Here is a 26,110-nt window from a genome sequence, read left to right as displayed (position 1 = left end):
AGTATCATTTATCATCTTATTCTTCTCACAACTAGAGACACATCATTCAACACACCTCTCTCACAGTATTTTTCTAAAAGACAATTTACAGTCATTTAGGTCAACAGATGATAGAATCAAAAACATTCACACAGAGTCTTCTCATATTGAAATATTTTCCTCTTATATTAATGCAGTTTGGGTATTAGAAGGCTTGTAGAAAAACTCTAAGAATGAGAAAGCTGTGCTTATAAAATTTAGGGCTACTAGGTGTGATGGCACATTCCTGTAATCCCAGCACTCAGGAGGCTGAGGTAGAAGGATCACCATGGAGTTCAAGGACACACTGGGCTACATAGTTAGTTCAAGACCAGCTTGAACTATATAGCAAAATTCTGTTTCAAAAAAAAAAAAAAGGCTAAAATAAGTGGATTTTCCTTAATTGTTCAGAAAGATGGCTTAATTGAAATGACCCTTGAACCAGCAATATAAAGGAAAATATCACTGAATGTAAATCCTTTGAGAAACTGGCAGGGCCTGTGGCTAAAAGTATTCTAGTACCAATTAGCTTAATGAAAGGTTAAACTTAATTGGGTCAAGCAATCATCCCTCTTTCTCATTCCCCTGTACAGGTAACTTACAACTTTCTATCTCCAGGGTGCAGTTCTGTTCATCTAGAGGATATCTTCGAAGATCCATCATACACGCAGCTGTGGTTGTGATCCTGCAAAGGTGAGAGAGAGAGAGAGAGAAAAAAAAACACAGAAGTAATGGCATTTGTTTGAACTCAATCATCTCTGACATTACAGGCTTCTGGCCCAAGATCATGCTTACCAGATGGTAGAAATAAGACATGAAAATGTTGTGCTGTCGTAAAGAACTACTATGAACGATTACACTTGATCAGTGCAGGTTGATCACAAATTATGGGGACTATTTAAATTAAGAAATTTATTACAGTAAAAGACACATTGCCATTATTCCACCTCAAAATTCTCCCCTTTGTTTTGAACACACTTATCCTATATTTCTCAACAATGTGTATATTACTTTTATGGTAATAAAATTTAAAATATTAACTATATCTTTCAATTATACCTTGTATATGTCTACAAATTGGCTATCTAGATGGATGAGGGAAAATAGGCACATTCTCAGAAGCATACAACCTACCAAGGCTATTTCAGAAAGAAATAGAAAGCTTGAGTACACCAATAAAACTCAAGGAGATTAAATTAGTTATCAAAACCTTCAACAACAACATAAGTACTTAATGCCTCATGACGTTAAGTGTGAATTCTACCCATAATTCACAGAAGAATTAATGTTACCTCTTCTTACACTTCAAAAATTAGAAACGGTAGCATTCCAAGCTCTTTTTTATGAGACTAGCACCACACTGATTCCAAAACCAGACAAATCCAGTATAAGAAAATTATATGCCAAATCCTTGATTAATTAGTTGCAAAAATCCTCAATAAACTACTATACCATGGCAAACCAAAATTTATTCCTAGAATTCAGAGATGTAATCACAACAAACAGCACAAGCCAAGCTAAAAAAAAAATTACAAATTTAGTGCAAGAGAAGTCAAGGGAAAAATCAATTAAGGTAATACTTAATGTTAACAAAATAAAAAAAAAAAACAGGATTACCTCAACAGATGCAGAAAAATTGAAAACTTTTATTTAAAGACCTGGAACAAAAAAATGAGAACCAAGACTTGTCATGTAGAGGTACAAGATCCCAACAATGAATGTAACTGTACTGTATCCCTAAAATGTACCAATAAACTCAATTAAAGCTAAAAAAAAAAAATAAAGACCTGGAACAAAGAGATGCCTTATCTTCCTGCCTCTGTTCAAAATAGTGCTGGTAGCCCTAACCAGAGCAATCAGCCAAAGAAAGGAAATAAAAACCACAGAAAAAAGAAGAAAATAAGTATCTCTGTAGGTGTCATTGTCATATACAAAGAAAGCTCTGAAGACTCCACAACTGTTGGAACTAATACATGATTTCAATAAAGTTACAGTATACAAAATCAATATATAAACTCAGTAGTGTTTCTATGTACCAAACATTTGTTGTCCTTTGTCTGTGATAGGCATCCTAACAAGTGAAAGGTGATATCTTATTGAAGTTTTGGTTTATATTTTTTAAGGAGTACAGATGCTTGGTACTTTTCTGTATGCCTTGATTTTTTCTTGACAATTGTTTATTTAGGTCTAGTGCCCATTTAAAAATTGAGTCACATATTTTGGTACTGAGTTGTATGAGTTTCTTATATACTTTGAACATGACTCTCAGATAAATGATTTGCAAGTATTTTATTCTATTCCATAGATTCCATTTTAATTATGTTCATTTTCTTTGTTATGCAGAAGTGTTTTAGTTGTTATCTCTCAGGTTTATTTTTGCTTTTCTTGTCCAGGCTTTTGGTATTATATCTAAAAACCTTATTGCTAAGCCAGGCATAGTTATGCAGATCTCTAATCACAGCTACCTGTGATGTTGAAACAGGAAAAGAGGTGGGGTAGAGAGAGGGAGAGAGGAGAGAGGAGAGAGAGAGAGAGAGAGAGAGAGAGAGAGGCACACACACACACATCAGGAAATTTTTAAGACCAATGTCAAGAAGGATTATTGATATGTATTTGTTAGTGATTTTATTGTTCCAATTTTTATGTTTAAGTCTTTAAGCATTTTGAGTTGATTTTTATGTGTGATATGAAATAGAAACCAAATTTAATTTTTTTTTGCACATGGATATCCAATTTTTTAAAAAAACATTTTAAAAACTGCTATCACTATCCTTTATTGTGTTCTTGATATCCTAACTGAATATAAGTTGAAGCTATTGTATTGGTCAGCTCTCCTGTTGCTGGGAAAAAAAATAGCTGATACTCACAATTTAAAAGAGAAGATGTTTCATTTGGCTCATAGCTTCAGAAGGTTTAGGCCATTGTTGGCAGTTTGAAAGCAGAAACCTTGTGATAGAAGGGTTTGGTGGAGGAATGCTGCTTACCTGATGGAGGCCAGAAACAAAGGAAACAGTGGCAGAGAGGAAGGGTTCAGGAGCCAGGTATAGTACACTAGGCCATGCCTTCATGACTGCCCAGACACACCCCGAAGTGTGCTTTACTAATGTCTTACCTGGCTCTCTAGCTGATCAATTTGACAATTTAACTTAAATATTACAACTGTAGATGTATGGTTTTATTTCTGGGTTCTTTATGCTGACTCACTGGGCTGTATGTATGTTTTTATGATATTACCATTCTGTTTTTATTTATTGTAGACTTGTGTTATAATTTAAAGTCAGGAAGTGTGATGCCTTTAGCCCTGATGCCAAGACCTATTGATATACGGATAACTTGGAGTTTTTCATACATGATCTTAACTGTATTGAGATAATTTCCTCTTATACCTGTTTTGTTGTCAGTTTTTACAATGAAGAGACATGGAATTTTTTCAAATCTTTTTTTGGTGCTTCTTCGGAAGTGATCCTGTGGTGTTAATTCTTCATCCTTGTATCCTAAGAATAAATGCTGTTATCACAGGAGTAAATCTCACTTAGCCATATAAGATTCTTTTAGTGTGTTCGTTAGTATTTTGTTAAGGACAATATCACATTAATAATTAGCATAATTAGATCATTATCTGTCATAACCCTATATCAATGATATCACAATAAAGCCGTTAAAATTTTTGTGATTAACAATTTTTAAGGGGGCCAGAGATTTAGCTCAGTGGTTCCGCCGCTTGCTTTGCAAGCACAAGGTCCCAAGTTTTTTCCCTGATACCAAAACAAAACAAAACAAAACAACGACAAGAGCAACAAAAATTTTAAGGTAGGCAGATGGGGTTGAGTCTTAAGTTTCCTTCTTAACGATGGTGTGAGTCCAAGTTAGTTAATTATCTCTAGGAAGCTCAGTGCTCTTGTCAATGAAAGCACTCATTCAGTATTTAGGATTGCTGTAAGAATTAAGAGGCTTAATGTGTGCAAATCTCTCAGACAAGTGCCCTGTACATTTTAGATGCTCCCTTAAAAATGGCCAATAGTACGGCTGTTATGGTCTTACATCCCTTCTTATACTCACAAGCATCCTAAAAATAGGTCTGGCAATATCTGCATATTTGTGAGTAGAAGGAATCTACATTTTGCATCAAACCCTGCTTTCCTTTCTTGAGACAACCTAACATAATGACAATAGATTTGTCATATTCATCTCTGAAACCCTGGCCCACTTACACTCAGCAGGCCGTAAATAACCAGGGAAGAAGCAGTGTCCTGCATGAGCGTTTACACCACACTTACTAGCTAACTTGCACTGCTTATGCTGCACTCTGGGAGCCTGACACCAGCCGGCCCACCCATATGACCGTTATCCCTCCATTTCCTCCTACTTGGGATGATTTCCTGGAGCGTGAAGTCTGGGAAACCAAAATCCATACGGCCAGTCCGCTTTTACAAGCTTTTGATATCCCTTTGGAATTGAAAACATAAAAAATTAAAAGGACCTCCCCCAGAAAATGACCAAATGATTAAAAAGATTCACATTTCACAGTATCTTTCCTTTCTTCTTTAAGCCCCAACAGGCACATTTGAAACTTTCTAGAACTGTACTGTGAAAAAGAAGCACATCTGTCTTCTTAGTGGAAAAATCCTTTCCATAGTAACTCACCACACATATTACTTTGTACCTCAATTATCTTCTTTAATAATTCATATTGTATTTGGTTCTACTTCAATAAAAATAAAGCATCTTTTAAAAAATGTACTATAATATGTTCAGTTGTATGGAAATATTGTAATATATTTTTCTAATCATCCTTTAGTGGGCCTTTATATTGTTTCTTATGTTTTACTTTTTCAAGTGAAAATGCTTTGAATATGCTATAAAATAAAATTATTTACTCTGTGTGTGCTTACTAAATATATTCTGTACTATAGTATACTATACAAATATACACATACTCATTTCATACACACACACACACACACACACACACACACATGCATACCTAAACAGCTGTGTATCACTTAACAACATGGACACATTCTGGAAATTCCTTATCACATGATTTTTGTCACTACACAATCATTACAGAGTGATTTCCACAGACCTTGATGATACCGGTCAATCAATTGGAATGGCCTCTTGATGCCATCCAGACATGGCAAACATGAACTGCATGAGGCTGCTGTCCATGTAACATCACACACTGTTTTATGGTAAAAGTTTTTTAATGAGTAGATGGAGTATACTTTAAAATAATAAAAGTATAGTATACATAAACAAGTAACAGTAACTTGTTTATTATCATTATCTGGTATTATATATTGCATGTAATTGTATTATATTTTTAAATGACTGGCAACACAGTAGGTTTGTTTACATTAGTATCACTATTAATATGTAAATAAGAAGCTGTGATCCCTGGCTGTGATATTAAACAGCTACGGCATCACCCATTACTGGGCAGAAGAAATTGTTCAACTCCATTATCATTATGGATCACTGCTGTGACCAAAACTTTATTTTGAGGCACAGGAGAACTTGAAATAAACTTTCTCCAACACCCACACACATACGATGATACTATGAATCAGATCTTTTTTTTAGGTTGTCAAGGTGAGATGACTGATTTGGTCATTTATGTGAACAGGAATATGGATGCTTTCTTAAAGACGTTATCAGAAAAGACTGTAGCCCTTTCCTTTGGCTTCTCTTGTGAAGATTAAAGAGTACACCTGGACATTCATTTTGAAGCGTTTCTTACCTAAGACATTGGTCAACTTTAATTAGATTTATTTGAGCAATAAGCAATAGTATAAGGAGTTTTAAAGTTTAATTACACATTTTACAAAAATGTGAAGACCATTTGAAGATATTTCAGAATTTACCACTTGGAGGGATATAACTGTATTTCTTCCATCTTCCTGTATCCATGGTCACATGTGTTATTTATTCACTTAACAATATATCATGAATACCTTTAGCTATCTGGAAACACAGTTCTGAAACTTTATTTTATAATCTGTATGGTGTTTCAGTACTCTAAGTGAAACAGAATAATTAATATTTTAAACAATGGTATTAAAAATTAATCTGTGTGCTTCATTATATTTGTTTAGCATCCACCTCTGAATAAAAAGTATAAACATTCTCTGGGACTTTCTACTGCGTGGCCAGCCCCATGGCTCTGTGACTTAGATAATGCTTCTCCAACCAAAATGATTTTGCCCCATAGCGGACATTTTTCAATGTCTGGTGACATTTTTTATTGTTATGTTGGAACTGAATTTGACATTGTCATCTACAAGATGGCTTTTGAATTACCTGTTCAGTGGCATAGAAGGGAAGATCTGCTACACTGGTATTTTTCAAACATTTTTTCTAAGTGCAACCTTTAATAAGGTAAAAATCAAATGGACAACCTAAATATATAACATACAAATAAAATATTAAACCATATTTTGCTAATATGAAAGTCACCTTGTAAATTTAGTATTATATCTATTTAATAGGTGCACAAATATGAAAGCAGGGACTACGTATGATGAAAATCAGTCTTAAGTCTCCCTCAGCAGCGGTTTATTTTGTACTGTATTTTATTTATATTTTTTGAAAAAATATTAATAAACAGTGGAATACTGCATTAAAGATCTTTTATGACTCAGTATGGACTACCTTGATTTGGGAAAACAACAACAACAATAATGAAAACAATACACCCACCTGTGTACATATTTTTATTATAGATTAAAATGGTATTTTGAAAGGAAATTAAAATCAAATATTCTTAGAAGCATTGCACTTTAGAGCATCACTTGTATCTCATTATTCAGCACATTTCACTTTATTTCCCTCTTTTTCAGACCATAATTTGCATTAGTCAGTTATATCAAATCAAATTCAAGACATGCATTGAGAGTTTATGCTAAATCCTCGAATCACAAGCTGAGAAACACTGGTTTTCACATTATGCAGAGTCAAAAAACATTGTCTATATAATGAATAATGCCTTATCTATGTGAGTAGTTTAAAAGTCCCAATTTCTACAAATATGACTAACTTACTGTTGTGTTATAATGAGCATCTCAATAGATACAGCAACCAATAGCACAAATAATCAATATAGCCTTGGAAAACTATATATCATGTCAAGGCACTACTATGATTTTATTTCTTTTCAACTTTTATTGCCTGATTCAGTTTGTTTCTCCTGCACCTCAATCCCATTATGACCATCAAGGAAAGGTTAATAATCATCACAACTTGGCAAATAGCTATTCTAGGAACTTGAGCTGTGAAGGTTTCAGTAGAAAACAGTGGTATCAGCGAAGCAACTTGCATCTTGGAGTCAGTCTGTTTCAAAATTTAAATTCTCATGAGAATTTCACTGGCTTAAGTTGGATTAGGTGCAAAGTCTTCCAAAATTATATAGTAAGGGTTGGAGGAAAGGATCAAGGTGATGCTTGCTCTTAGGAATGAATTTGGGAGTATTATTTCCCTTTCAATTTAATTGAAGAATTTAAACAGTAGTGGCAGTAGTTCCTCTCTACATATCTTGTAGAATTCAGTAGAGAAGCCATCAGGACCTGGGCTTTTCTTGCTTGGTATGTTTTTAATTATGTTTTCAATTTAATTGATTGATATTGGGTCATTTAGAATTTTTAGGTCATCTGCATTCAACTTTGGTAATTCATATGAATCTAGGTATTTGTCCATTTCTTCTGTATTTTTCATCTTAATTTTAATTATGTTTTCAATTTCTGGTTCATATTTGGTTTTTTAGAATTTTTATATTTCTTGGTTCAACTTTGGTAATTCATATGTATCTAGGAATCTGTCCATTTCTTCTGTGTTTTCCGTCTTATTGAGTACAGGTTCTGAAAGTAAGTATTGACGATCCTCTGGATTTCTGGTAGGTCTGTTGTGATTTCACCTTTTTCATTCCTAATTACATGGATTTTGGCCTTTTCTTTCCTTTGTTTGATAAGGGTGGCTAAGAGTTTGTCAATTTTGTTTATTCTTTAAAAGAACCAACTCTTGGTTTTATTGATTTTTTTTGTATCATTTTTAGTTTCCATTGCATTGATTTCTGCTCTGATTTTATAATTTCCTCCTATGAGCTTTGTGTTTGTCCTGCTCTTCTTTTTCTAGGAGCTTGAGGTTCAGCATTAGGTTGTTTAATTGCACTCACTCTATTTTCCACTGCTATGAATTTCCCTTATAAGATGCCTTTCACTGTGTCACATAGATTCCAATATGTTGTATTGTCATTGTCATATAATTTTAGGAACTCTCTTATTTCTTCTTTAATATCCTCTGTGACCCATTGGTTACTCAGGAGTGTGTTGTTCAATTTCCATGTGTTTGTGAAATTCTTGCTGCTTCCTTTGCTACTGATATCCAATTTCATTGCACTATGGTCTGATAATATACAGGGGATCACTTCAATTCCTTTGCACTTACTTAGATATGTTCTATGAGTGAATATGTGGTCTATTTTGGAGAACAGCCCATGTGCAGCTGAAAAGAATGTGCATTTTGATTTTGTCAGTTTAATACTCTGTGAACATCTGTTAAATTTATTTGCTCAAGAGTTTGAGTTCTAGTATTTTGTTGTTTATTTTCTGTCTACTTTATGTATCTATTTGTGACAGTGGGGTATTGAGATCCCCATTAAAATTGTTTTAGTGACTATTTGATTTTTTTATGTCCATTAGTATTTGTTTTATATAGTTGGTTGCACTAGTGTTTGGTGCATATATATTTATGATTGTAATTTCTTAGTCTTGGATTTTTACAAGAATTTAGTGTCCTTCTTTGTCTCTCTTAATCAGTATTGGTTTGAAATCCACGTGATCTGCAGAGAGGGAGCTAATCCTACGGGGGGTTCCTGTCACATGGAATATTGTTTTCCACCCTTTAACTTTTAGTCTATGAATTTGCTTTTGAAGTAAGTGTTTTTTCTTGTATGCACCACATTGTTGGATCTTTCTTTTTGTTCCATTCTGCCAATCTGTTTCTTTTGATTGGTGAACTGAAACCATTAACATTGATGGTTATAACTGATATGTATTGACTTATTGTCACTTTTTCTTTTTTGTTGGGTTATCTCCCTTTGTATTTAATTTCTTGTCATGCCTAATAGATTCATTCTGTTGGACTTCCTTGGGTTGTTATTCTCGTTGTTGTTTCTCAGAAGTTTGTTTAAAATTTTTTGCAGTGCTGCTTTGGTATTCGTGAAGTTCCTAAGGTGCTCTTTGTCAGAAAGGATCTTATTTCTCCATCAATTTTGAAAGATAATTTTGCAGGGTACATCAATCTGGGTTGGAGGCTGTTTTCCTCTAGGGCTTGAAATACATCACTCCAAGCTCTTCTTGCCTTGAGAGTTTGTGTTGAGAAGTCTATTGTAATTCTGATAGGCTTTCCTTTATATGTGATTTGTTTCTTTTCTCTGACTGCTTGTAGAATTTTGTTCTTCTGTTGGGTTTCTAATCTTAACTATCGTATGCCTAGGTATGGATTTTTTTTTTTAAATCATGGCTAGTTGGAGTCCTACATGCCTCACTTATCTGTATGTTAAATTGCTTTCCCCTCCTTGGGAAGTTTTCTGCCACTACTTCTGTGAACAGTTATTTACACTGTCTGCATTCTCTCTTATTTCTTCATTGACTCAGATCAGTCTTATGTTATTCTTCTTTGTATCATCTAGCAGCTGTTGTATTGATTTCCCATGGTCCCTCACTATTTTTAAGAAAATTTTCTTTTGCTGTTCACTAATTGCAATCCTATCTTTTATATCTGAAATTCTATCTTCACATTGGCTCATTCTGCTGTGTAAACTTTCAAGGGAGGTTTTAATCTCCTGGAAATCTGCATCTGTTTTATGGATTCCATTTGTTTCCTATGTTGCGATTCCACAATGTTCCTCGGCCCCTCTATTTTTTATCTGTGTCCATTCTAGATTTATTAGTCATATCTTGCACTATAGGAAAAATCTTTACTGTTATTTGAGAAATTATTTGTGACTTCATTTTTTCCAGGTCCTCTTCTGTTGCCACTTCAGGCAGTCCAGGTGGTTGAGTATCAGGCTGGTCCATCTTGTTTCCCTTTGGGGTTGCCTTTGGTGAACTGGAAGACTGGTTTTGGGACTTGCTTCTGTGTCTTCTTATTTCAACAGACACAGCCTGCTGTGCCTTTATTGAGACAACTTTCTACTCACCCAGTAGTCTTCAGTTCTCAGTAAGCCACTAACCGGCCTTTTCTCTGCTGCTCACCAGTACATCAATTCCTGGGTTCAAGCTACTGATTCTAAGGGGCAGAACTCTGATTGAAACTTTTGGGCCTCTGCAGCTATTTCCTGAGTGGGCCTTGGTTGGGTGGGTTTACCCCAGTCTTTGGGGTCCAGGCAGATCCCTGGCTGGGATCTGTCTGCAGCTGCACTGGTCTGTACCATACTGCTGCTTCCCAGGGTCTGTGCACACTCACGATGTTATGGGGTGGGCCTCTAGAAGTTGGATTTTTTTGATCATTTAAGAGTTAGAAGCCACCTTATCTTTGACAAAGGAGCCAGACATCTTACTTGGAAGAAAGATAGCCTCTTTAGTAAATGGTGCTGGAAAAATTGGCTTTCCACATTCCAAAGACTAAAACTAGACCCATATTTCTCACTAGATTTTGTATGCTTATTGTTAAGTGAGCTGAGTGCCTAAGTTCTTTGTGAGAAAACAATCAGTCTGCAAAAATTCCCTAGCTCATCAGCAGAAAGAGATGTCCCTGGGTAGTGTTCTATTTGGCTCTTCTGTCTTTTGTGTGAGATGCAGCAATGAATAGCTCTAAGAATAATTGCTCCTTACCTTTCCGTTTGTTCTCCTGGCCTGATATGATTGCCCAGCAGTGGCCATTCACCTCCATAATTAATTAACACATGAACATGGAAATGTACACACACTGGCTGAAGCAAGCAATGTTATAAATCTTCTCTGTAACTAAAGATTTTAAAGATCATAAAGTGGATGGCTTTAAGATTAAATTGTTACTTGAACTATATTTCTAACTTTTCACATTAAAAGTATTCACTCCATATGTGCAAAAACACTATTGGCAGACAGTAAAGTATAACAAGATAGGAGCAGCTATAAGCAAAAGAATTAACTATTTGTCCTTCTAATGACAGATTTCCAAGAGGTAGTTTCATGATAGCATAACATTCATCTGTCTCCTTTCAGAGACATTTAGAATAGCTTACATTATAATCCAATTTATTGCAAAGGTTAGGTCAGAACAGTATAATGGTCTGTTACTTAGAACTGCAGTTCCATGACACTTTGGAATGAACAGGAAGGGTTTTGCTATAGTATTCATTTATTAAGGTTCATGTGCATGATCATTGACCATAACAGTCACTGGAATCATAATCATGTATATTTAATGACAGGGTGACACAGTTCTCATCACTGACAAAACATGATGTAGGAAGTCTTGGCTTGAAAGTAGCTTGAAATCAAGTAGACATACACAAATAGGCAAATACATGCATGCGTACACACATACACACTCAGAGGATACTTTTGCAAATACAAATTTGAACTTAAATGAACAAATTGTTTAATGGTTGAAAAATTTCTCTCACTTTTAATTAACTCCTAACTTTTAAACTTGATTTTTATATAATGTAATTGTCCAACTTATTTGGATTTATATAAAAACAACATAAGAGGGAAACAAGGTTGAAAATGCTAAATGTGAAATTCATGCCCTTAAGATTCGTGAGACTTTTAGAGAGGAACAGTTACTACTGACATAGGGAAGTGTGTTTGAGGGACAGTTTGTAACCTGTTTGGCTTTAATCAAGGAAACAGATAACAGAGGGTGGATGGATTAGCCTATGACTAACAAGCACATAGATTTTTATTTTCAGCTGATACTTACAGAGTCTTGTAACAGATTAAAAGAATATGTGTCATTTTCATAGTTCATACTCAATTTTATTAGACATTAGATAGTCTAGTTTGTGTGGGAAAATACCTTGGTATTTAAAGCTCCAGTTCTGCAGGCATGAGACATAAATGACAAGGAAACAAAAGAAAGTAAAATGCTGTATGAGATGTAAAAGGAATTTAAATGAGAGGAAACAAAAGGTGGAGTAGCAGTATTGAAAAGTGACCAAGTTCTACATCTTAGAACATACCTGGTCAATATTCTATAAATATTATTTACTAAATCTATTGTTAATCTCCAAACTAGTTCAGTGAAGGCAATGGCCAGAGATCGCCAAATCCTGTGAGCCCTTTTGGAAGTCTCAGCAATCTTGGAGAAAGTTAGACTCACATGAATAATAGACTGTGGGTATAAACTACTATTAGGCCAAAGAAGTCTGAGAGGCTTGAGATAAAATACTGTATGCAGGTGCTGTGCTAAGGATATTCATCTCTGGTTAATTTCTTATTGCTGTTGTGGTAATAGCCTACAAATTAAGTGGCTTAAGCAATAAAGATTTATTCTTTTATAGTTCTGGAGGTCTGAATCCTAAAATCAAAACACTGGCTGTGTTGCTTCTTGAAACTTTAAGGGAGAATCCATTTTCTATCATTTCCATCTTCTAAAGGTTGTCAGTATTCCTTGGCTCATGGACACCTCCATGCACCTCACCCCACTTGGGCTTCTTTTCTCACATCTCATCCCTTAAACTCTCTGTTTTCCTTTTGTAAAGATCCTTGGGATTCCATTGGGTCCATCCAAATAACCCAGGATAATCCACTCTCCTCAAAATTCTTGATCACACAGGCAAAGTCTATTTTGCTATTTAAGGGAACCTATTGGTAGGTCCAGAGTATTCGGACATAGGTATCTTGGGGGAAGGAATTGTTTCTTTTTAAAAATATATTATTGTATATTTGTAATATATAATAGTTCTATTCATCTTGGAAAATTGGTACATGTACATATCAGCCTTGCCCATTTTTCTATCACAGGTGAGTTATTTAATTTATTACTTATAATGTTGATGACATTTTCATCCTCATGTCAAAGATAAAGACACTGATACTTGCTAGGGTGTAGAAATGTTTTTAAAATTACAGTCTTTAAATGGTAAGGTTGGAACTCAAAGTCAAATATGCTGGAGTGAAGAGGAAGGGCCTCTCCAACTACAATATTTAGGCCAAATGAGTCTAAGCACAGACCAATTGGCCTAGTAAAATTTTTCTTATAAGCATTAAAATAGATTAAGAAGAAAGATTGACCTTACCATATGTTTAGTGTTCATTTAATCATTAGTAATTGCGGGCATTGTTTACCTAATCAGAACTTACTATGAAATAACAGAGGAACAAGAGAATACTGTCAGAATTGACTGCAGCAGTTAAAAATATGCAGCTAAACATTCAGGATGTTATAATTTTTCTGTTATTTTTAATATCATATGATCTCTGGAGATAGCATATAGAGCCACTGTTTTATAAAATAGTTAGGATATGACTTTTTTCAGTTGGAACTATATCTTTGTCATTTTTCTAAAATAGCAATATCTTATACTAGGGAAATGTTCACATTATCAAGACAACCTGAAAATCACATAGGAATGAAATGCAAGACTGCATAATCTTACATTTATTTGCTTGGTGACAACTTGGGCAAAATGTGCCTTAGTCTATGTCTGTGGTGTTCCATGAGCAGGGATATTAGATAGACATGATGCTGAGTGAGCTGTGGAAAGAGAAGAGGGTTATTATATGCACACAGAAGTTCAATGCATGGTACATAGTACATGTACCTATTTAATTACAATAATAGCTTTTGTTATTTCAAACTATATGTTTATGAAGAAAGAAAAATATGTAATATTACTACTATAAATCTAATGTAAAATTAGTACCTGATCACATTAGATTTCTTTAAAAATATAAAATATTATTGATAAGAGAATAAAATGACCCATCATCTCACTATTACAGTTTTTAATATTAATTTCCTTTCTCCTAATTCTAGGATTTAATTCAGGCCATGTACATTGGGCTATACTCCCAGAAAGAATATTGTTTAATAAAGTTAAAATTATACTCAATATGCAAATTAATTTGCTGCATGGTAATGCTGCAGGTAAAGATTTTCTTTACTCTTTGGTATTTTCAATGAATATATTTTAATATATACTTAAAGTTGTGTGTCATATAAACCCCATGATCTTCTTAATTATTCACCTATAGGTTGGCATCCTTAGGTACTCTGTGGTAATACTTTTAAAAATCCACTCTGAATAAGAAGTATTCTTATTGCTACTTTTACTGTTTTTTAAAAATTTTTAATCTTATTCTTCTAATTTTTATTTTTAAATTATAGATTATCAAAGTAGAGTTTTATATATATATATATATATGTCAAATGCAAAGTGGTGTTATGATTTGTGAACACAATGTGAATAATAAAATCAAACTAATTAAGGAATCTATCATCTCATATACTTTTTTTGATGAAAACATTTACTCTTGTAATGACTTTGAAATGTACAATACATGGTCATTCACTATAATCGCCAATAGAAGAAATACTCCTCAATTTTGTATTCCCTATTTAGCCGAGGCAATCATGAACAAAAAGAACAAAGCTGGATTTTAAAATACATTACAAAGTGGTGGGAGTAAAACAATATTCTACTGTGGTAAAAAATGGACATATTGGCCAGTGGAACAGAATAGAGAGCCCAGAAATGAACTCACATATGTATTGTCAATTGATGTTACACACTGGAAAAGCACTTCCTCTTCAATAGATGGTGCTGAGAAAACTGGATTTCTGGTCACACCATTTAAGATTTAACTTTTTCATCCAGGCTTCTACTCTTTTTTCCCTCTCTCTTGCAGACTCAATGCTGAATGCTAATGTTCTTTTCCCACTGCAATCTCAGACAATCATTTTCAGATAATTAGCTACATAACCAATGATGCGCAAATGGGCTCATTATTATTTATTTCTAACAGGCCAGATTGCTTCATGGACCTCTTTGTACATATGAAAAGCAGTTTATGCATCTATAGGTGATAGGGTGGACCTAAAAGCAAAAATAGAGCAACAATAATTGCTAGACTCCTGCCAAGGATCTATGGTCAGGTCTACTCACATTTTATGATGGATATCAGGCTGAGTTTAGGATAGACAACTACTCCCCAAATCGTACTATTGTATCTGTATATCTGTGGAGTATAACAGTCTGTATGTGTATGATGTTCGATATTTCCTAGCAATCAATTTGCAGAAGTACGGCTTTTAAAACATTTACTTGTATTTCTTTAGACTCCTTTAAATTGGAATATTTTATTGGTCATCTTTAAATGTTTAAAAATTAGTACATGTCTACAGTACATAATGGTCACATTACTTTTTGGAGTTGGAACATGTATACAAACCATCTTAATTCTTTTCTTCCTCCCCTTTCCCTTCCATCCCTCACACCTCCCTCCGTCTGTTAATCCTGTCTTCATTTGAGAAAGATCTATCTCCTTACTTTCTCCAAATTAAATCATCATTATTCTTATTATTTTGATTGTCAGAAATTTCTGTAGTGGACAAACCATCAGGAATTAAAACAATTGCATGCTCCTGAATAATAAGAGACCTAGATGTTCAAGCAAGTGTAAAAACAGAAGTAAAATACAAAGAAGAGGTTTACTTGGAATGGAGCCATAACTTGGCTGTCACCAAGTACGGACAGTTTTAAGAGTGCCTGAGAATTAAGAGACAAAGCAAACAGATGTGTTTTCTTTTCAAGTTATTAATTTTGTTGACTTATTTGCAAAAATGCTCTATTGGTTTGTATGTATCTTTCCTAGAATAGAATGTACACATTTACTAAAAGGTAATCAGAATAATCTTGAAATAGTATTTCTGAAGGAGTAAAATTAGATTCAGGAGTGATAGAGAATTAAAATATTGTGTTTTCTGAGGACAATGGCTTTCTGTTGAGAAAAATAAAACACAATAAAACCACAAACAACTATAAGAAACTAAAAAACACAAATTGTGTAAAATTCCCTGCTCTCTATGGGAGTAAGAGCAGCCCCCTTGGGACACTATCGTTTTTCTTTTAAAATACGTGATACATTTTAAAAAACAATTCTGAAATAAACAAATGGTATTTTTAGCACAGCAACTATTACCATTATACTATATGAGGTGTGATCAAAACATATGGTGATTGCTTACTTTTAAAAATTTAGGAAAGTAAAACATTGCCATTAACCCCCCTCAAAATATTCTCCTTCATTTTGAACACAGTTCATTGTTCTTGCCACCTTCTGAAGTAGTTCTGGAAGTCTTGTTTCTTGAATCTCTGGCTGCCTAGTGTCCTGACTTGACTCAAAATGCTTACTTTTCATGATTATTTTTACTGAGGGGAACAGCCAGAATTCACATGTCGCTGGGTCCAGTGAATAAGGTGCACGAGAACACATGATAAGGTTTTCCTGAGCTTGCCTTTCCTCTGGTGGGCACTGGGCAGCAGCATTTGCTAAACATTTTCAATGACACCCCATAAAGACACTCAAAGAGAACTTTCAGAACTGCTTCAGAAAGTAGCAACAAAATGGGTAAGTGCAGTTGAAAAGAGGAGGCATATTTTGAGAGGGCCTAGTGACAATGCATGTTTTACTGCAATACTTAAAAATTAACCATCCACTGTTAAGTTTGATCACTCTGTATATCTATTCATCTCATTTCACATATTTGAAACATTTAGCATTTTCCTTTTTATCCTTGAATCGTAATGTATGAATATTTTTCTTCTTGGCATCAGGGTTATAAATTTTGCAACAGAAAACAGGATACCTTATATTGGACCAATAAGTTATAAATTGATCAGCTTAAGAGTAAAAATAACATTTTGATGAAAATATGACTTCCCCATATTTGGAATTATTTTTATAGGGTAGAAACCCATGAATAAGGTTATTATTGTGTAAATATATGAAAAAAATGTAGTTTATTCCAATTTATATGTTGAAAATATTTTCTCAAGGGACTAAAATGCTACATTATGGTACAATAGAGTATAAATTTCTCTTCACTATTGCTCATTTGGATATTGTACTGTTTTGTTTATTAAATAGATGAAAAATAGATGATGGTACTTTTAATATTGTGATTACTAACACAGAGAAATAGTTTTAATGTTTTTATTTACAAGCTTCATTTGGAATCACTTCTCTGGAAGTCAGAATTATAAATTTATAAGTTAAAAAGGCAAGTCATAGTATATTATTATTATCAAGCAAGAGCATTATAGGTGAACTTTGCTCTTGTCCTGTTCATTTGATTAGATCATTAAATATATCCTTAATTCACCATTAGATATATTTTGAGGAGAGAGTTGTGTAAATTATGGAAACAAAATTTAATTAAAGCTTTATGCTGCTTTTTAGGAATCATAACAAACATATCAAGATTAAAGCAACTGAGAAGTGATTTTCCTAAAAGGCAAGAACAGAAAGGGGATGTCATATATTTTCAAGTTTTTGATTAAGCATCTAGATGGTGCAGTAATAACAGAACTAGATTTTTATCTCTGTGCTTTGTAAGCATAAATTTCTAATGGCTATATTTTTCATGGGCTACAAGATAAAATTAGTATGTTATTATTAATTTTATTAGTAAACAAATTCTAGAGGTATCGTTATATCATTAAATACTATTTTAAAAATATTTAATAAAATACCATTCATTTCTATGGCAAAAAATATAAATTAAAAGAATAAGAGACTATTTTCCAGCCATCTAAAATCATCAGCTAAAAATTAATGACTGGTAGCAATGAATGTTTGTGTCCCTGTAGGAAAATTACAAGACACATATTCTGCATATTCTGTGGAGAAAATAAATGTGTACATTTGCTATGGTGACTTTTTAGCAACATCTTGACTCAATGGTTATCTCTTGACCCAGCCATTCCAAGTGCCTACTCATTTGTAGTCAAGAAGACAAAAGTAGAGGTAGTTGTTTAAGATTTCCTTATAATAGTAATAACAGGAAAACCAAGCTGTCCAGCCATCAGAAATAAATATTCAAGTCTAGCAGGAACACAGTGAGTGGAAGGCTGAGACAGGATTTTGAGTTCAGAACCAGCCTGGATTACAGAGAAAAACCCGATCAATACCCACTACCCTAATACAAAAGAAAATAAAACGAATGCAACAGAACACATACATTTTATCAATGTGTTTCTTACCTGTAAAATTGCAATTTTGGTTATTTATTGACCTACAGAGATTGGACACTTTTGCCCACTTACATTTATTTATCCATTCTTTTCAGTGTGCATGTGTGTGTGTGTCTTTTCAGTATGTATATTTGTAAGTCTTCCTTTGAACTCAATGTAACGCCTTATTAATCCTCTAATTAATGGGCTAATTAAAATCTTTGACCTATGTTTATATTTTTACATGATGGTAATTTGAAAGTAAGTTTTGGAAGTAATGTGTCATGAAACTCAATGGATTTGCCTAACAGAGTACACGAGATGTATTGCCAAAAACGCATATCTTATGGGAGACCTGTCTTTTCTTGTTTCTCTGAGATGAAATTCAAGGGGCAATAGGTTTGAACTTTGCCAACTCTAATTCTGTCCCCTCCGTTGATTTTTTGTTTTGTTTTTGTTTCTGGTTTGCATACAACCACTAAGTTATTTTCCACTGTTAGCAATATAGACTGGGAATTTAGTTTCATGGCCTGACCATCTAATGATTTATGTAAATAGTTAATGGATTGCAGAGGTAGAGTTCTATACCCTGATGGGCAAGAGACAACAGAGATTCTAGTTTGTGAGTCTTTTTCCTTTGTCTTGTCTATTTGTCCATTTTGAGAGCAAAACAATTAAGAATATTATGTCCAGGAGAATGAAAAATAGCCACTCATCTGGATCATGAGTTTTTGTTTCTCTGTTTATTTCTCACCTGTGGTAAAAGAGTAAATATAAATTTATATTCACTGTAAGTCCATTTGTCTCAGTAACTCAGAAAGATCTCTACTTCTTATTGTATAACATTATTAAATTAGATTATACAACCAATAAGTATAGAACCACCCTGTCTTGTCTGGTTTACTTAGATAAATAAACATTATTATAAATCAAGTATCCTTGAATTCTCAGAATATAAGGAAAATGGCTTATATTTTAAGGTTTCCAGAAAACATAATTTCTTATAGAAGCTAACAGAAATGTTTTAAAGATTTTTTTACCTAATTAAGATAAATCTGTACTAAATGAGTCTAATTTAAAAATTTGAGTTTAAACATCTATGAATTTTGTGATTTACAACTGTTTTCCTTAATCTTACCCAGCCTTATGGGTAAAGTGTGCCAACTTTAATACTACATGATATTTAAGATTATGAGTAACATAACTTTCTGTTCACATAAATGGGATAATTATTCTGACATTGTAATTTAACAAAAACTTATACTTTATAATATGTCAGCTTGAAGATAATTTTCACGATACCTATCTTAAAATCTAGGATTGATGTTAACTTGAGTTAATTAATTGATACTTACTAGGTGCCTAGATAATTTCTAAGTAAAATAGAACACTTAAATGTTAATTACAAATCATACTTTAAAATTTACATACCTTTGTTTCTTATGCTCTGAAGTAGTTGAAGTTTCAGGATGCTTATTTTTGACATTTTAAAAATTTGTTAAGAAGATATATTTGGTTATTAAAGTTTGTGCTACATGTTTTCATGAGTTCTGCTAGTTATCTGAAATATTTATACATTATACACAGTTTTCAATACTCCACTGCTTAGTTTTACCTGTGAAAAAGTTGTTCACTTTTGTTAAAAATTATAATGAATAAAACTAGCTGATACTATTCTAGGAGCAATAATGACAAAGAAATAAAACTGTATGTGTGTGTCTCTTTTATGGGAGAAATACAGGTAGTGTTGTAAAGCAATGGTTAAAATGTTTGATGTTCAAAACCACTTGTACTCATCTAACTTAGCAGTATTTACCTTACAGTACTGGTATTTATATCTGAGAAATATGTTTTTATGTATTTATTGATTCATTTGGAGAGAGAAATGATGAATGGGTTCCTTGTTGACATCTTAGTGTCATTATGAAAATAGTTTGGAAAACATGGTTCTGACCAAAATGGTTTTGATAGAGGTCTAAGTGAAGTATAGGCTCTTCTAGAACATGAAAGATGATAATGAAGAACAAACTCAAAAGGTGAATTTCATTTGCTTTGATTTATAATGCTCGCACCGAATCAATAAGTTATGAAGTGTATAAACATTTTAGCAAAGTTTGACTCGTCTTGATGGCTTTGCTTACTTGACTTTCTGATTAAAGTCTTTTCCTACTATGCAAAAAAATATTCTTTACATCCTGTGTAATTACTTATTAGATAACAAAGACTCTGTGGCTCTTACCAAATACTGTACTTTCTATTCTTTGTATTGACTTTATCAGTACTTGATTGTTAATGACTATTCACAAATGACTCTTCACCTGGTTGCCATATCCCTATTTTAATTAAGTCTCTGACCACTTTTAATTATTTTGTAATTACTAAATCAGATTATATGTTTATATCATCCATGTTTGTATTTATCCTGACATCTCTTTCTATTTCTTTTTTTTTAATTTTAGAAGCCCAAGATTTATTTTATGTAACAATCTGGAATATATATCATTCATATCACTGAATTTATGGAAATGCAGTAAGTTTTTCCTCTTGATTTTGTTTAAAATTGCTACACTTTCATTAATTTTTTGTGCAAAATTTTCTGAGATACATTCCAATTACTGCACAAAATATCTAGGCAGAACAAACATCGAATACTGTTTTGAAAAACACCACTTTTTCCTTTCTCCTGCCCTTCTCGTGCTCTCCCTGTTGTCTCCCTGGGAATAACTGAATAGGAAATGTTGATTTTCCAAATTACAGAAAAATGCTATCTCAAACACTGGAAGTCCTTCCTTTTCCTGGTTTGGAAACACTAAGTCATACTGAGTCACTTGTGGATTTTCTTTGGCCAGTTTTATTTAAAGCATAAAATTGAGTTCTGAATGACAGGGATTTATAATGAATAATTAGAACTTTTCAGTTTTAGGTCACTACTTCATATATAGATGGTAATCCTCCCACCCTGGGAGGATTGCAAGTTCAAGTCTAGTCAGGGCAATTTAGTGAGGCTTTTGTCTCAAAATAAAATAAATAAAATAAAATAAAGGTATGGAGAGACAACTCAGTGAAAAGACCCTCTGTTCAGTTCCCAGTAATTTTTGAAAAGTTTAAATTGTTTAGCTATCAGGAGAAGCTGTGGAGTTCACTAGAAGCTCATGTGTTCTAACCTAAGTTGTGGCTTGGGGTTTGTGTTTATTACTTTATTACCAAATAAAGCCATGTTCAAGAATAGATAGGTAGGATAGAAGAGACCCAGTAAGATGTGATGAATAAGAAGCTGCTTTAGGGCCGGGGATTTAGCTCAGAGGTGCTGTCGTCTGCCTTGAAAGTGCAAGGTTCCAAGTTCGATCCCTGGTACAAAAAATAAAAAGAAGCTGCTTTACCATATTTATCTTGTGGTGACATGTTACCACTCTCATTCGGAGAGGAAATTAACATTAGGAAGAAATAAGAACTGTAACTTCAGCAGATAAGTTGAAAACTCATATGAATGCATCTATACCTACACTTGATCTTAGCCAAAAGGCTGAGAAGCGATTATGTGTCTCTACCTGTATGCCTGTGTGTATCTATAACATGTATTTGGATGAGTGCATAAGAGGATCATGGTTCTTCCCAGAGTCCCTGAAAATAATAATTTGGCAAGAGTTGTATGTCAGGTAAGAGCGTATGCTTATCTTGCCCCACATTAAATTTGTGTATTTCACACTGTGCATTATGGTTGGAATGTTTGTCCCTTGTGAACCTTAAGTTGAAACTTAATTGTCATTGTGCAGTATGAAGAAGTAGGATCGTTAGGTGACTGGGCCATGAGGACTGTGCCCAAATGAGTGTCACGGAAATGTCCATGTCATGAAAGGCAAGGGAGAGCTCCGTGTGGCCCCCACTCCCACTCCCCTGTCTTCCTTTGCCCTTTTGCCTTCTGCCATGGGATGTGGCAACAAAAGCAGATGCTAGTTCTAGATCTTGGGTTTCCCGGCCTCCAGAACTGGGCACCGATACATTTGTGCTTATTAGCAACCACCTTCTCTCTATAATATTTTCTTTATTTTTTGTACCAGGAATTGAACTCAGGCTTGTGCTTTAACAAAAGCAGATGCTAGTTCTAGATCTTGGGTTTCCCGGCCTCCAGAACTGGGCACCGATACATTTGTGCTTATTAGCAACCACCTTCTCTCTATAATATTTTCTTTATTTTTTGTACCAGGAATTGAACTCAGGTGCTTGTGCTTGCAAAGTAGGCACCAGAACCACTGAACTAAATCCCCAGCCCTTCTATGTTTAATATCAGAGAAATATTGGACAAAGTCCTTACAAAATGATTTTCTCATTTTTTCATATTGACCAGGCCTGAAGACGTAACACAACAGTAAAATATTTTCAAGCACAATTTCAATTAGAATTTAAGGTTGTCTAACTGCTTTGTTTACTTGCCCATACCCTTACTTTATAAATTTGAATCTAGAGTCTTCTAGAAAGTAAATTTCCATTCTGTCCCCGTGTGTGAGAACAGTGTTTCAATGCTCACCACTGCATTTGTAGGACAGGTACCTTATTTGTCAGGTTTTCCTATATCTGGCACAATTTAAATTCTTGTATCACATTCTCCCAAAGCTCCCGATATTCTTTGCTATCTTTTTTTCTACTTTTGAATAATGCCCACGACTAAAACAATTTACATGTAAGAGAGTAGAAAAGTCCACGACTAAACCTGGTTGAGAAATGGGTGGGGTCAGTGTTCTATGAAGTTTGATTTTTGTTAGGATTTGAAAAAGGATTTAAAATGTCACAAGAATTAGGTCACATCATTCTATAGCCCCACGGAAATAAGTAACATGAGACCACAGTCACCCAGGTCATTGTGACCTAGCACTGCTGGGAGCAGCAGACTCCCTGATGCTGTGAAGATAATAAATAACCCCAAGTAAAAGCCTTTTCTTGCTCATCACAATTTCTGACTGGAGTGTAGGACATAAGTTAGCAACAGCCAATCAGTGTCCTATGCTATTGTGACAACGAATACCATAGTAGCAAACATTTGCTGTAAATTCCATTGCATTATTTTTTAAAACTATAAAAAACCAGACCTCCCACAGATGTCACTTTCAGAGTCCTTATTCTGGGCAACTAGAATTTCTACAGTCTTTTTTAGTGGCCGTTCTCATTTGGGATTGAATAAATCCTTTGTTCCCATACTCGGTGTGCCTCAGCTTGCTTTGTATGCTGACAGATTTAATTAATCAGCTCAGTCTATGTATAAAGGCAAAAAGTATCCATTATTGTACCTGTGTTTTCTTTGCTTATATAGTATTCTCTTATAATTTGGATGAATTGATACGTAATTTCCTAAAAATAAGGTTCATACTATTTTATCAAGTAATTCACCTTAGTGAGCCCACATGAAAGACTACATAGGAAAAGCAATTCTGTGTTATAGAGTAATTAATTTCCTCAGAATGCAGGTTGCAGATTGAGGACAGAGGCATACGTTGCTTGCATTCATTAGTCTGTTATAATCTATGAGATAGCCCCCGTAACTCCAGCAACAATTTTGATTTGCCATAACCACTATGTCAGTTTTCACTCTGCCTGTGATGTAATGAAATTGCTATTTGTCAGTGTGATCTTATTTCAGAGTTAGTGCATTTTTTTCCCGAGTGAGCTCCTTTGAAATAATAGGTTTTAAAAGAAAACAAAACCTGGCAGAAAAAAATGCTCTTGAAAACATGGCATTTTTTTCTAGCTTTTAACTCAGACAGCACGGGGAATTGAAGGGGTCTCTGTGGACAGATGGTTTATGTTTCACATCATCACAGATGATAATGGATCCTAAGGGAGGAGTTGAAGAATTCCTGTTGCTGTGTGTGCATCTCCTTGGCTCAGAAGAGGAAGAAGAAGAAAAAAAAAACTTAGCTGGAAAAATCTAGTGTTGATATTTTCATTCAGTCTCTCATATTTATTAACTTTTTTAAGATGCTATTTTAGTATGTATAAAATAAAAACATGTAAAATAGAATCTCTCTCTTCAACTGTCTTGTGGGTAGCACATACATTAGCTCATCAGTGCTCTGTGGTTAGTGCCAGGATAGATATGGGTATGGGAGATGGTTAGCTAGCTATTATTGTTGTGCTGCAAAACAAATTTCCCCCCAAATTAGCAGCTTAAAACAACAAATCTCTTATCTCCAAGATCATATGGGCCCAGAATCTGGGCTTGATGTAGTTTAATGTTTCGGCTTTGTATAAGATTATCATCAAGGGATTGGCTGGGACTGTGGTCTTATCTGAAGGCTCAGCTGAGCTCATTCATATGGCAGTTGCTAGTTTTCAGTACCCCACATGCTACTGGACTGAGGGCCTTGGTACCTGACTGGTGGTTGGCAAGAGACTTTGCTCATTTCACTGCACCATGGATATTTCCATAGGGCAACTTTCAGCCATCTTCCATTATAACTAGTGAGAAATAGCAAGAAAAGGCCAGCTAGAAGGAAGCAAGTCCTTTGAAAAGCTATTTTCAAAGCAAAAGCATTGTATCACTTTTGCGGTACTTCTATCCATTTGAAGTAAGTCACTAACTAGGTCCAGGCACATACAAGGAAAGGGAGTTACCTGATGTTAATGCCAAGAAGGCGGGATCATTGAGACCCATTTTAAAGGCTTTCAGATAAAACTGAAATACTTGAATCACAATTCTTATTTAATCAATTAAAACAGTGAATACAAAGGGAAAGATATAGAACAAACTGTACTTACGATTGGATATAAGCAGATATGAGACATTTACCACCCGAATTCAGGTGTATACAATATTAATCTCCCCTTGGACTTTCCCACCGGTAAAGTAGATTTATAAGCAACTGAGTTGAAGATACTTATTAATGGATATATTTCCATAGGGCAATTCTTAATTAGCTTCCATTACAGTAAGTGTGAAATATCAAGAAAAGGCCAGGCAGATGGAAGGAAGTCCTTCCAAGACAGCAAGGTAATCCACAGACAGAGGGTATTTGGCCAATGGGATATAGGAAAAGACTTAGGTAAATTGTGTATAACCACAGTTAGTTCATGGTATTGAGCCTCTGAGCAGCTATAATTTTCCTTTGTCTTATCAAGGTAAAACACATTTCTAGGCCAGAATGGGAGTCTTTGGGTGTTGCCAATGAGTAGCCATGTTTAGGGGTATCAATCTGTTATCTTCTTGTCCCTTTCTATCTGCAAGTAACACTCTTGTTTGCTCAACTGTGTTTTTTCTATACTTGTTGTTTGGAACATCCTATATAATTATTAATTTCTTGTCTATATCGAATACGTCTTATGAATTCTGCCGTAAGCAAGATACTTGCTTATTCATTATCTATACTCAATTATACTGTGAGTTTTACCTAATCCTTATAAGGTACCACCTTGCTGTTTATTCTCAATGTTTCTTAAAAATTTCCTTCATACTACTTTTGAAAAAATTTTAGCACAATTGAATCCAGCAGGTATGCATTACATCAGGAAACTTGAAGTATTCTGGTGGCTGCAGAACAGAAGGCTTGGCAAGAAAGGGCAGAAGATAAATGTAGCGAGGTAGAGAAAGCCTGGTATGAAAATATGAAATTTATCTCGCAGGCAACAATCACTGAAGGGTATAAGCAGAAATATAACATATTTTATAAATAATTGAAATGAAAGTAATGTATGATAAATTCAATGAGTGATTCAAATATGATGATGTACACATTTCAAGATGTCAAAAGATATTCCTCTGCTGACATTTGAGTAGGCTTCAAGGGAAGATGAAGAATGTGTAGTAATCTGTGAAAAAAGAAAATTACTTTGGGAGAGGGTAGAAACCATATAGGCTGAAAGAAGGCCATTAATAAATGGGCCTTTTATGGAGATTCTACAAGTACTGTGTATCTAGCATGTCAAAGAGAAAGATATCTG

The 26,110-nt window shown here is 34.2% G+C and overlaps 1 protein-coding gene across 2 annotated transcripts in view; it reads right to left on the bottom strand.

Moving 5' to 3' along the window:
- Gabrb1 (gamma-aminobutyric acid type A receptor subunit beta1) overlaps positions 1-26,110 on the bottom strand; it is a 382,896-nt gene that overhangs the window by 89,658 nt on the left and 267,128 nt on the right. For both annotated transcript variants that reach the window (XM_010640191.2, XM_033758852.1), the window contains exon 5: positions 621-703. In XM_010640191.2, the coding sequence (XP_010638493.1) occupies positions 621-703 (83 nt within the window). The remainder of the gene's footprint in view (positions 1-620; positions 704-26,110) is intronic.

Source organism: Fukomys damarensis, unplaced genomic scaffold (genome assembly GCF_012274545.1).
Source record: "Fukomys damarensis isolate Sample0158 unplaced genomic scaffold, DMR_v1.0_HiC HiC_scaffold_35, whole genome shotgun sequence".
Taxonomy (NCBI): domain Eukaryota; kingdom Metazoa; phylum Chordata; class Mammalia; order Rodentia; family Bathyergidae; genus Fukomys; species Fukomys damarensis.
This window is presented reverse-complemented; position numbering and strand designations above follow the sequence as displayed.